The sequence below is a fragment of the Psittacula echo genome, assembly GCF_963264785.1.
Source record: "Psittacula echo genome assembly, chromosome: 5".
Classification (NCBI taxonomy): Eukaryota; Metazoa; Chordata; class Aves; order Psittaciformes; family Psittacidae; genus Psittacula; species Psittacula echo.
The window spans coordinates 70,931,168-70,944,589 of record NC_137739.1 but is presented as its reverse complement, the minus strand read 5'-3'; the positions used below and the strand labels follow the sequence as shown (position 1 = coordinate 70,944,589).

General features: G+C 40.2%; 1 protein-coding gene across 4 annotated transcripts in view; it reads right to left on the bottom strand.

Moving 5' to 3' along the window:
• PPP2R5E (protein phosphatase 2 regulatory subunit B'epsilon) overlaps nt 1-10,815 on the bottom strand; it is a 76,775-nt gene extending 65,960 nt beyond the window's left edge. For 3 of the 4 annotated variants that reach the window (XM_080619981.1, XM_080619984.1, XM_080619983.1), the window contains exons 1-2: nt 9,444-10,815; nt 6,542-6,705 (exon numbers count right to left, since the gene is read on the bottom strand). In XM_080619981.1, coding sequence (XP_080476107.1) covers nt 6,542-6,698 — 157 coding nt within the window. In that variant the 5' untranslated portion in view covers nt 6,699-6,705; nt 9,444-10,815. The remainder of the gene's footprint in view (nt 1-6,541; nt 6,706-9,443) is intronic. The other variant, XM_080619982.1, reaches the window with a different exon arrangement.
• Nucleotides 10,816-13,422: the final 2,607 nt, after the last annotated feature.

Below are 13,422 nucleotides of genomic sequence, written 5' to 3'. Positions count from 1 at the left end.
TAACTTGAATGAAAAAACTGTAGGTGAAAGGGAGTTACCCTGCATGTAAAAATAGTTTTCTGTCCTCCTCCCACTCCCCAGAAAGCATAAATGAAAGTGCTCTTTTCTCAGGGAGGCAGTAGCTTACAACAGATGAACGTGAAGGGACTGCTTCCTGACTATAGAGATTTATCAATGAACAGAATTAGAATCTCTCTAAAAGTATTGAGTTTTAAAAGCAGAATAGAAAATTAAATAAGCTGAAACTTTAAACTTTATATATGACATATATCTGCATATAAACAAATTATATATATTTACAGTTATACACATTTTATGTAAAAACACAAATTTTACATACACAAAATTCCAGAGATATTAAAAAATATACCTTTCATAACAGTAAAGTTCCATATAAAAATCAATTATAAAGGCAGCATTATACTTCAACAATCATGAATACTAAATAGAAATAATTGCATGGCTAAGCCAGAACTTTTATTTCTCAAAGGAAAGGAAAATAAAGGAAGTACTTACTACAGAAATAGGAGGTTCTATTACAGACCCATAGGGTTACACTTAAACACAGAGAAGAAAAATGTAATATTATTAAAGAAATAAATAATACTGGGAAACATATTAGAGAGACCCATTGTACAAATACAGACTGAAAATAAAAGTTTCTAATGATGGTAAAGTCTAAGTGCTCCTGCAGAAAATTACCAAGATTTTAGACTCAATGTTGTGAAAAGTACAGAAATACATTTTACAGAGTGATTACAAGTTATTTCACTGTTTAAATAACTTAAAAATAACTTAAAAAAAAATAGAAAAGAAAGATGCGGGAATGATGATCATTCCTTAACATTTCCAATTTCCAGCAGGTAGACTTAGAAATTCTGGAAGTAAAACAATTATACTAAAGGCTTCAGATTAAAAAGCAAAGCAAACCAAAACAAGCCCACCTTCCCCACCTTCTCACCTTTATTCACCACCAAAAAAAAAAAAAAAAAAAAACAAAAAACAAACCACCACCACTATGGCTATGGGGAAAATCACCAGACCTAAAGAGACTTAGAAATAAATAAAGAGAACTGAATGGAAATATTAGGAGATCAAGGCTAAACTGACAAGAGTTTCTCAGCAACCACAGTTTCACTAATACACTGTTAAGATAAGGAGGTATTCTCTTATTATGATCTAAACTTTAAGTCAGCATTTCTACACATTCTCTACAAATGTGGCTATGCAAAACTACATTTCAATTGCAGAAGACAATAACAAGCAGAGAAAAATTCAAAAAGACACAATGTTATTAGTATATGGCCCTTTCTAAACACCATCAAATAAATACCTTTTAGAAACAATCAGAAATCTTTAAGATTATTGCAAAGAATTTTCCTACAACCACCAGATGTTGAAAACAAATAAAGTGTATATTAAAAAAACAACTATCAAGACCACAAGAGGAAAGTGAAGAATTACATATGACAAGAACCTCATATATCAATACCTCATACAAGAAAGCTGGAGAGAGACTTTTTGTAAGAGCATGGAGTAACAGGACAAGAGGGAATGGCTTTAAACTGACAGAGGGGAGATCTAGGATAAATATTAGGAAGAAATTCTTCCCTGTATCACCACCTGAGGGTGGTGAGATACAGGAACAGGTTGTCCAGAGAAGATGTGGTTGCCCCATCCCTGAAATGTTCAAGGCCAGATTGGACGGGGCTTCGAGCAATTTGGTCTAGTGTAAGGTGTCCCTACCTGTGGCATGGGGGTTAGAACTAGATGATCCTTAAGGTCGCTTCCATCCCAAAACATTCTACGATTCTGTGAAGTCCTTCTCCCATTTGGGATTGTGGTCCTATTCCCATAATAGAATGATCAAAAGCAAACAAGTGAAAAAGATATCTTCCCTTTTTGACTATGCAATGCTCTTTTGTTGCCACTACAGCAATTCCTTAATGCCATGGAAACTATCTGATAAATGTATTAGAAGCTCAATAAATTTCATAATATTGAGGTAGCAAAGCATTTGGTATTGTTGACAGAGAACTTCTGTTCCAAGTGCCTATTTTAAGGAAGAAAAGTTTTCTAAAAATAAAAATCATACTTTGAGCTGTTTTTAAGAAAAATACATAATAGTTTCAGAAAACCTGAAAGTAACTTACACTAATCATATCAGATCATTGGAAAATGTGGGAGGATGATAGGAAAATGTAGGCACACCTTGAAATTACAAAAATGGGATAAACGGATTTAAAAATTTAACAGTCTTACTTTTGAATGGTTTGCTTTACCCAACTTATGTATTTTTAATGAGGGCAAGGGGGATGGGAACAATACTGTGAATTGTATGCAAATGTTTTGTCCAATTTCTCAAGATGCTAAAAGTATACATAAGGCATATGATCTTTTTAGACATCTATATGTATGTCTTCATCCTCTGGGTACTCCCATACATTACAGATACTGGCAGAAACACAAATTAACTCCTCCTTATACAGGTAAAACTGAAACTGCTCTGTTTTCACGTGTCCAGTACTACAGTACACTTTTTTCCTATCAATTGCTTTCTAACACTGCACTCCTACTGATCTACCTCTAGAGACCAAGTAAAAAGAGTACAAGATAAAAGAAAATAATACACCTATCCAATGCACACACAGTACTATCTTCTTCTACAGAGCAAGCATGATTTGATGCATGCCACAGACTTGGTTAACAAATTTGGGCTGGGTTTGACTCAGGCTCAGAGGTGGAAATACTCAATCCTGGAAAAGGGCCTTTCACCAGGTCTGCTATCCCACATTCAGATAATTAAGGCACCTGCCAGCCTTGATGATACCAACAGCCCCTTTAAAAATAAAGCAAAAATCAAAAGCCATAACCCACTTCAACACACAGTTGCAGGCAAGAGCCCGCAAACATTTAAAAAATGCATGTGAGATTGAAACATACATAAGAGTACATATAGTGAAAATACAGGCCAATTGTGTCACAATTCCCATATGGACTTCTCATCCCATTCCTCTACACTTGAAACAAAGTAGGAAGGCTGGGTTTAAAATGTTCTATTGGATATTAGTCACATTTAAAAAGATAACTCCAAATTAAAGTCACAACACAACAAACAAAAATAATTAAATTTTCTGAAAAGTTAGGACCCTACTGTAGGCAAACAACTGCTTTTTGGCTTGTGGCTTTTGAAAGCCTAAACCCAGCCCAGCAGAGCCTCAGAAGACACGTTATTTTCCAAATACATTAAATGTGTGTTTACAAAAAGATACAGTATACACTTTAAAGCAGCAAACACCACAGTAACAACTTCATTTCTCTATACTTTTTTCTTACAATAAGCAATACAGAAAATTCTAGTTCTTCTTACTACATTTTCTAAGTAGCAGCTTATCCCTCAGACTTGTACACAGCATCAAAATACAGTGCCTTTTCTATTTTTCCTTCATGAAATATTTTTTTTACCAAATGAACAACAACACTGACTTATCTATGTTTTTGCAATACAAGCATGTATGCTCACAGAACGCAACAGACTGCATTAAAACACTACCAAAACAAGCCATTTCACTATATATGAGACTGCCCCCAGGGAAAGGAATGAGAGCAGATAAGATGTGACAGATGTGTAGTCACGTCACTTAATACACTACTGGAAGGTGCTCAGATCATTATGGTGACAGGCATAGAATAAAAACTTGCAAAGAATGGACTAAGCATTTATCTAGCTTTCTGCATACATGGTTCTTCTAATCAAAGAAGATACTGAAGTCCGTAAAAGTGCTGTATGAGAGAAGGCAGCCTGGAAATGCCAATATGCAAAATAGCTATTAAAAAAAAGAAAGGGAAAAAAAAAAAAGAGGGAGCATAGCATGTCTGTTTCTGCCAGCAAAGTTCCTGCATCATGAATATGCATACATCTAAGGTTGAATTCAAAGTCTGTCCTCTAAAAATTTCCTTTACAGGAGTATTTCTTAAGAGATTTAATTAAACTTGAAATTCACCCAAAACAAGAAGTTTAAATAAGCACCTATAGACCTCCAAAATTATTTCATTTTTCTGAGACTTTAAAAAGCTATTTTGTTGAAATCTCTGCTCTACTTCGGTTTGAAAGACACAAACAATAAGGATAAAACGGGAAATCATATGGTTACTGGACTTGAGTAATAGGACTAGTCACATGTTTGAAGGTAAGTGCAAACCTAAGAGTTAAAAAAAATTAGGATTTTGGGGCAATTGGCCAAGAAAAGTATGAAAAATGCAGGAGAAAACTGTTATCTCACTTCCTTCAGGTTTAATACCTTGAATGTTACAAATCTAATGTAGGTCAAGAATATTTCCAAATAGTAGCATGATTTTTAACTGCAAGTATCCCTTCAGCAGAGACCAATACCACTGCAGTTTCAGACAGATTGTAAGGCCCAAATCCTGAAAATTAATCTGCACAGGTAGATCCCTGTGCCTCTGGGAATACGCATTAATTCAAAGAGGGAAAACTAACTCACAGGATCAGATTCTTAATTTGAAGATAGACCACTATAACTCATTATGACACTAATCATAAATGCCTCATCACCAATCTCTGCTCCTCATCTGTTTGCTTTATCTTATTATGGTTTTATATCTCAATCCATGGGACTGACTACAGTTGTCAAATTAAGCACCTGTATATGCCTCCGTTTCTGCAAGACCAGGTCTTCAGACAACGGCAACGTTTTTCTTATGCTTGTGCACATGCCTGGTTTATTTCCTGAATGGGGCTACACAACAGAACGAAATTATTGTAACATCAATTTCTTCATTTATGCAAATTTCAGTGTTTTCCAGTAATTCACCCATTTAAACCAAAGGATAAACTCCATTCACCTTCTGAAGTGTAGCAACTAGTATTTTCAAAGGAAATCACCTGCATACCAAAAGTGACCTGAAGAGTATAAAACTGAGCTTTAAAATTATCTGAAAGCTGCATTTGCTTCTTATCATACCATCACAAAATGAGAAAAAGTCAGAAAATAATACTCATTGCAGACTACAAAGTCAAAGCTACTGGCACCAACTGACTCTACATTGAGAAATGCTGAAGAGAGGGAGCATTCTCTGTGCCTCCTATTCTACTCTGTCTGCTTCCAAGTTGGTCATTGTCAGCATAATGCAGTGGGGCTGAACATACCTTTCTTTTGACCCAGTATGGCCATTTGTGTATTCGTACAGGTATCTCACAGAAAGAAGTCCCCGATACTTTAATGACAACTCCACTAGAACTAATCCTAGAATCCTACTTTTTACTAAATTAAAAGCCACACATTTTTACTAAATTAAAAGACACACCAGCCCCCATGGAGGGAGGCTGGTATTGTTTTGTGGGAAGGTTTTTGCAACTTCTCTCTTCTTATAAGAAAGCGGGGTTAAGAATGAAACCAAAGTGCAATTACATATTTATTATGTATTTCAATACTCTGATTAACAAATCTATCAAACAGGTAGAGGAGAGAAAGTGGGAGTTACACTTGCCCACTAAACAAAAATGCGACAAGCATAATATTAAACCTATTACTCTTCCTATTTTCCATAATTATCAGCACCAACCATGCTTATTTTCACCATTTATACCAGAAAATAAGAATAGCAATGAAAGAGATCCACAAATCTAAATAAGCCATTTGAGAATTCAGTGTAAAAGCAATGCTTCTGAAAGGCAATTCCCGCTTCTTCAACAGACAGACATAATTCTGATAGGTGCTTTTGGCCCCTGGATTTGTACTGAAATTCAGTGACAACTGGAATTTAGGGGAAGCATTCAATATATTACAGAGATATTGGCATCTGTTCAAGAGTAGTAAGCTGGATCATAATTTTCTTTCCCAAATTAGAGGTTAAATCTGCCAGTAGAAACTCAACCAGAGCTGGGATACGCAGGCTCTCAAAACAGTAGTGTCTTGCCTAAGACCTGATTGGCAGCATCTTCCCCCTTGAGAGGCTGCAGCTCATGGGACTTTTCAATTTCAAAACTCAGCAGAAATTAGCAGCTTGGAGCTACGCATTCACAAAAGGTATGAGAGGGGGTCCCATGTCCCCACTAATACCTTGCTGTAGGCCATTCAAAATATGCCTGTGGGCTGAATTTGGCCCCACTGTCCCAGGTTGCAAACCCACACATCAAGGAAAGATACCAAAAAACAGTTTCCCTCTGCTCACAGGTCAATTTACCCTTACCAAAATTATTTTTCATTTACATCAACTGTTGAGGATTCACTAACTAAAATACTCATACATAGCCTGAGTACCTTGAAAATTCAAGTCATGGTACAGGTCAACATCAGCATCTAAAACTTTCGAAAGTATTGCAAACAATTACCACACCCTCAAATCACCGATAAAATATTTTGTAGAGCTTAAATACATACATTTCTGGCACGAAACATTTCTCATTGCTGACAAAATCTCCCTGTGATTTCTGGCAATAGAATACTTTGATTTTGGAAGTTGACTGTAGAGTAAAATTGCTATTGTTTTATTTATTAAAACTCATTCTTGATCTTACCTTTTAGCAGAGGAAGGGGAGTTAACTCGATAGGCTTGCCCTGAGACCTAAACTGGGAGGAGCTTTGTGACCTCTTCTGTCTGGCTTTTCTGACGGACTTCCGAGAAAATCCGTCTACTTTATCCACTGATGGAGGAGTAGTTGGTGCTGAGGACATATCCCTACTGAAGGAAAACAAATGTTACCAACATATTCCAAGTGAGTAAAGATTAACTTAAATTTTCAAAAATTCATCTTCTTTCTGCACCACTCTCTTATTGAGAAGTCACCCAGACAGACTTAGAGCTAACCCATCAATGTATGTACAAATTACATGGAATAAACTTAATGCAACAGTGTAATAATTCTCACTTTTTTCATCTGTGTCTCCCATTTGCCAAAAATCCTGCCACAGAAAAATTCAGACCTAGTACTGACATCATTAAGTCAACAGAATTTCATAAACCTGTAGACTTCACATAAGATTGTAGCCTTAACTACATATTCTTTGGGATAAAGTAATTTCAACTCATTCTGCAAAGGACCACACATGCGAAAGAATGGGTACACAAAAAAGGCAACTGGTTTTTTTGCCATTACAGTCATCAATATGCATAGGACAAAAAAAAAAATATGACAGAAGAAATGTTCAGTTTATTTGCCATATCTGCATACAATATTTTATTGAAATTTAAGAAAGTATAGCAAAAAGTACTGCTATGCTTCACAATTTCACTAACACCAACAAATTCTATATATTACCTCTTTATTCTCCACTTTAGAAATACTCAGTTATTTTCTTGTAAGCCTCTTTATACACAGTTATTCCACCTTCTGGCATTTCTGTAAGAATTGCAGTATGGTAACCATAACTTTCTAAGGGCATAAACCAGACAAGGTTTGCAGGAGAGGCAAAGAGCCAAAAAAATGTTTCTGCAAGCAAAAGTTTGTTTGTTTCCCAGCTCTATCAGCCAAAGAAATAAGTGCTGCTGCTTCCTAAAAAACTTGCCCTAGTAGTACTCCTGTATCTGATTCCCTACTACTATGAAATACTGAAAGGTAACATTTAAACAGTGAATTAATCATCCAGCTATTGTATTTACCAGCCTTGTCCTGGCTGCTAAAAAGGCCCATCACATCTTGGTGAAATACATGAGTAATACTTAAGGGAAATGAGACAGGAGGAATTCAGGCCTACATATTCCACACAGCTCTGTGTACAGTTAACTTCACCAGCATGTGTACCTCTGCTGAAATCAACAGAGCTATCTGCATTAATAACACGATCATTAACAAGAGCAGCTCTGTTGATTTCAGTAGGGCTACCCACTTGTGCAAACTTAAGCATGGGCATAAGCATTTGCAGGATCAGGGTCTTAGAACATGTCCTTGGAAAGCATTACTCATCCTCAATGTCTGTTGACTTCAATTACCAAAATGACTCGTATGCTAAAAGAAGTTGATTCCACAATATAGAGAACACTTTAGAGTGCTGGTTTTATTAAAATATTTGGTTACTCATATGCTTCATAAATTATTAAATCCATTGAAACAGACATGTTTGGGTTTGTCTTTTGTAAGAAAAGCTTTAGAAAGTATTATTTATTGCAACAGTGTAAACAAGTTCCAAAAGATAAGAACTATTTAATACAAAATTATGTATATGTGCACTAAATCTATCAAAAATGGAAGTATAATCTCCATAGCTTCTTCCAGGAAGCATGTGCAGCACCCAGAAGGTGAACTGTGCAGCTAGCATTACAATAATGAAAAAGCCTTGTTCCATCTTTTTGATTCGTAGATATGCTTTCTAAATATAATATACTATCAGCAACATGAACCCATACCTTAAACTGGTCTTGTTTATCATTTGGGGGAAAAAAAATGCCACCATCACCAGGGCATTCAGGCCCTGAATAAAGATAAACTGAAATAGAATGGCCTGTACTTTAGCAACTCACTTCTAGGATTTCAACAGTCCACCAAAAAACCATGCAAACACAAAGTTACCTATTACATAAACCAAATTTTGGAAATATCAGAAAAAATATATTCCTAAAACCTGATTGCTTGGCCATATTTCATCTCATAAAAAAAGATTCACCTCCTCATCATGTGCATCAGTAAAGTGGAACCATTTCTCCAGAAATGTTTCCATGCTCTCTCAAAATTAAATTACAAAAAAAAAAAAAAATAATAATGGGCAGGGGCTAAAGTAGATCACTTAAACTGCAGGATCATTGTGTCAGCAAGAAGCTTTACTGACACTTCTCTGCTGTAAATTTAGTAACAGTTTCCCTAACCTGCTTTATAAATTATTAAAATCTAATTCTAATTCAACAAGACTACATCCAGCCTAACAACCTTACAGTAAACACTGATCTTTTTTTCATCTCTCCAAATGAACATTCACTTCCCTGAATACACTATCACAGTGAAATACACTGTTTCAAAGAAGGGGGGAATTATTTATTGTGTGCGAATGGTAAAGCTGCAAACACAGCCACTGCTTCTTGGTTCTTTCAGCAGGGGATCTTAATTTATTCCCCAAGTATTTTGGTAAATAGGAAGCCACGCACACCAGATCTGCTGGTCGCCGGGGTAGGGGGGTGCAATGCACAGAGAGGCGAGTGAACGTGAAAATACCGACGGATACCACCACCGGGGAAGGAGCCAGAGGATCGCTCCCCGCCCGGGGAAGCAGAGGTGCAATTAGCTGCCTCCCGCCTGCTGCTATCGGCTGTCAATTCCAGAACGGAGCCGCGGAGCACCGCAGCTGGTACATGTCCTCCCCGCAACCCCCCGCGCCTCCTCACCGCCGCTCGGCCTCCCCACCCCGGCCCGCCCGCGCCTCCTGCCCGCACCGCCGCCGCCTCACCGCTCCCCCGCGGGCCGGCGCAAAGGGACGGAGGGATGGAGTTACCTTGACTCTCCTGGTAGAGAAGCCGGAGACGGGAGAGAGGCAGCGGCTTGAGCCGGGCTTGGTGAAGCGCGGCCGATGCCTGGCGGCGGCGGCCCGAATATACTACGCGCCGGGCTCGGTCCCTGCCGCGGCGGCGGCGGCGCAGGAGCCTGTAGGCCTCGGCGGCGTTGGCGGCCTCCCCAGCGCAGGGCGGCGTTGGCGGCGGGTTCAGGAGCGGGCGGCTGCTCGGGCTCCGCTCAGTCCCATGCACTTGGCGCGGCCCGCTGCCTGCGATGGCTGCTGCCTCTTTCACATTCCCGGCGGAGCCCTGCGGAGGGGCCCTGAGGAGGCGGGGGGGGGGGGGGGGGGCGCGAGGGGAGCCGAGTGCGGGCCGAGCCGAGGGGGAGCGGCGGGCGCGGCGCGGGCGGCCTGGGGGGGGGGGGGCAGGCCGGGCGGGCGGCGCGGCGGTGCTGCGAGGGGAGGGAAGGCCTCTTCCGCCGACGGCTGGCTCAGGTAAGAGGGGGGATCCCGGTGGGCTTCGGGGTCGCGCTCCAGCTCACTCCTATTGTCACTCTCAGCGGGCTCCGTCCATGGCACTCACTCACACACACACACTCACTCACTCACTCACAACCGAGCGTGCTGCCACCGCCCCCCCGACCAGTGACCCGCCCCCCGTGCCCGCCCACTGGAGCCTGCCGTCGGGACGCGCCGCCTCATTGGCGCCCGCCGCCGCCGCCGGGACAGCCGGGAAAGGGGATCGCTGCTGGAGGAGGCGGTGCTGGCTGGGGCGGCGGCGATGCTGGGTGGTTTGTTATCACCAGCTCTCTTCTCGTCTCTCTGCGGGTCAGGGGCGAGGTGGATGAGCGGTGGCTACTGCCGCCAGAGCGAGGCCCATCGGCTGAGGTAAAACCTTGCTAATGTTGAGGTAAAGCTTCTGTCCCGACGCACCAGGCCTCTGACGTGGGCCCGGAGCCCCCTTGCCAGGGAGGTCACCAGGCAGGAGGCGTCTCCTTCCGGCCCGCCGCCGGGCCCTGGCGCTGGCCTGGCCGTGCCAGGGGGCCGTGGGGCCGCGGGGCCGCCGGAGGGACCGAGCCGCCTCAGGTACGGCCCTAAGTGCCCTCGGTTCGCCTCGCAGCAGCGGCTCGTTTCTCAGCGGCAGGGGTCTGCAGCCCTGCAACCTACTGTCTTTGAGTTGCTTTAGCCACGGTGTGATTGCTTTCCGAGTCTTTTTGTGCCTTTTTTAAAGTGTATTTATATGTATAGTGGCCCTCACAACGAGTGTTTGTGTATAATATTGTTAAATATCATAGATTTTGTTTAAACTTATTTCCCTGGTAGCTTGGTTTTTGGTGGTTGTGTCTTTTTTTTCTTTTTCAAATAAAATTAGTGGTGTTGGTACGGCTATTATGTTTATAAATACTATCCACTGTTTCCCCTGTGTTTCTGAGAGAAATATGCCAAACTATTCATACGAGCAGGAGTCCTCCTGTGTTGATGTGACCAGAAATCTCTGAGGTACAGTCATTCTGTTCAGGAAGTGGCTTTAAGGGCTGTTTGAGAGCTGGTTGCTTTGACGGGTCAATCACATTCCCCCTGTTTGTGCAGGTGATGGGTACCTGAACCCTCTGAACGTTACTGATCCTACAAAGGACGCCTAGTTTTCGTCCCACTCAGCTTCTTGATTCAGCTTACCCTCTGTTGGCCTAATAGAGGAGGTGGGACTGGCAGACTTGATTTAGCGTTATTTAAGCTGTTGTGAAGCTATTTTCATAATTGCTCATTTTCAGCGGGTGAATTCCCTGGTCCAGCTCACATTGCGGAACCTGGAACACTAGTTAAAATAAAAGCTCCATGCTACTGAAGTACAGCTGTAATGGACATGAACAGTATGCTTCTTGCATATCATGAGATACATTTCCCTTTTTTTTTTTTTCTTAACTGTAGACTAAGCAATTCCACATTGTTTCAGTCCTTGTGTGTCACAGTTGTAAACTTCTTAAGATGCTTATTTATTATTCCTGTGTTGTTTCAAAATCATTCACATCTGTTTTGAACGGCAGCACCCAGGAGTGGAAACTGGTACAATTAAGGACTTAACAACTCCAGCATCTGCTGTCATACCTGTTGCAGACTACATTCCTGTTTACACGTGCCAATACAAATGCTTTTGAGTCAGTATGATCTATTCATGATTTTGCTGTCCTATTTTACCCTCGCATCCATTTCTGCTGACCTACTGTGCCAGTTATTTCTCCCTCAAGTAGACAAATGCTACTTGAGATTTACTGCAATAGACCTAACACTATCCTTTCATTTTTCTTGCTGGACAGATGGACAATCAAGCAGTTGAGATATCTGTTAAAATGAAAATCCACATGATTTTACATCGGAAAACTGTAGAATTTGTCATCCTTTGTAATCATTTGCATTTCTCAGAAGAATTGTATTTAAAATCCAAAACTTAACTAAGATTGAACTGTTCCACGGTTACAGAATGGTTCTGTAAGTCATATTTAGAAGAGATATGTGTACATGTTTGTAAATTCACTTAAACCAACTTAAACCAAGCCACCTAGACAATCTTAAGTGCAAGCAGGGGTTGATAACCATGATTGGTAAGTGTTCAAGGGCAGGCTGGATGAGGCTTTGAGCAACCTGGTCTAGTGGAAGGTGTCCCTGCCTGTGGCAGCAGGATTGGAACTAGATGAACTTTAAGGCCCCTTCTAAACCAAACCATTCCATGACTTCATGATTCTCTGATAACAAAGAATGTAGGTCAGCGGATTTTATACCAATATAAGGTAGCATTTGGCAAAAAACAGTGTAACCTCCGGTTGCTCCTGTCAGTGAGGGACAGAACCTGCAGATACTTAATTTTGTTAGTTGTGTTTGAAAGTGACATATTTTAATTCTCAGAGCCCTGTGTGCTGCTTCTAATTGGGACTGAATAGTGCAATGAGCGGCTTGTAAAGTTATTGATAGTATACTCTGCAAATTGTAAGACTTTATAGGTGAAGTTGAGCATGTCATTTTACATGGTCCATACTTTGGTCTTCACAGCATAAAATGAAATCTGTCTTTTTAAAACACTAAGAATCAAAACCTGAAGCATGTGATGTGGGTGTTTATTAAAATAACTGCCACAGAAGGGATAAAAATGAAGCCTGTCCAGGTCCACTAGCCTGTGTGCACAGAGCTTTTTACTTCTCGTGATGTCTTTGTATAATAGCTATGGAATTAGTTCTTCAGTATAGCTGAACAAGCTGGAAAATAATGCATTCAGCTAGTTTATTTCTTAAATGAAAAATGCATCATGTAGTATATTTTGTCCATTTTGATTGTGTAAAGCATTTCTATTATGTATGCTGTATCAGGTAATCTTTGTGTGGTAACAATTCAAGAAAAATACAGGCTTTATCAGTGAATAAACAGCAATTTTGCCTTTTTTTGTCACTTGGTCAGCAGAGTTTACAGAGTTGCCGTCTCTTTTATTTCCAGTTTGCATTCTATTTTCCCACTTTGGTCTTTAAAGTCTCCATCTGTGAGGAGATTTAAGACCACAACTTAAGATATGGATGTAAAAGTGCTAATATTTCAAAGGGGCACTGTTATGTGGCCTTCTGCTATTCTCTGTTTAGTCTGTATTTTGTAAAAATTGCTACTTTAAAAATGATATGAATCCCAAGCAGAGATGGAGAAGAAACAAGTAACACAGGTATTTTACATAGGTGTGTTATCTGTTTATATGTGCATTTGTATAAATATATATAATATCAATTTGCAAGTATAAAAAATAACTATCATCAGATAAAGTTCACATGACCAACATCTCACATACAAGTGTGTAGCCATATATATATATATATATATATGTATGTGTTCAATACCTGCAGCCCTTCCTGAAGACCTACAAGTAATTACAAGTTCTTTTGAACACTGGTTCTCCACTGTTATCAAAGGCATAAGACAAGCCTATCATTTTTTAGAAGTTATACTG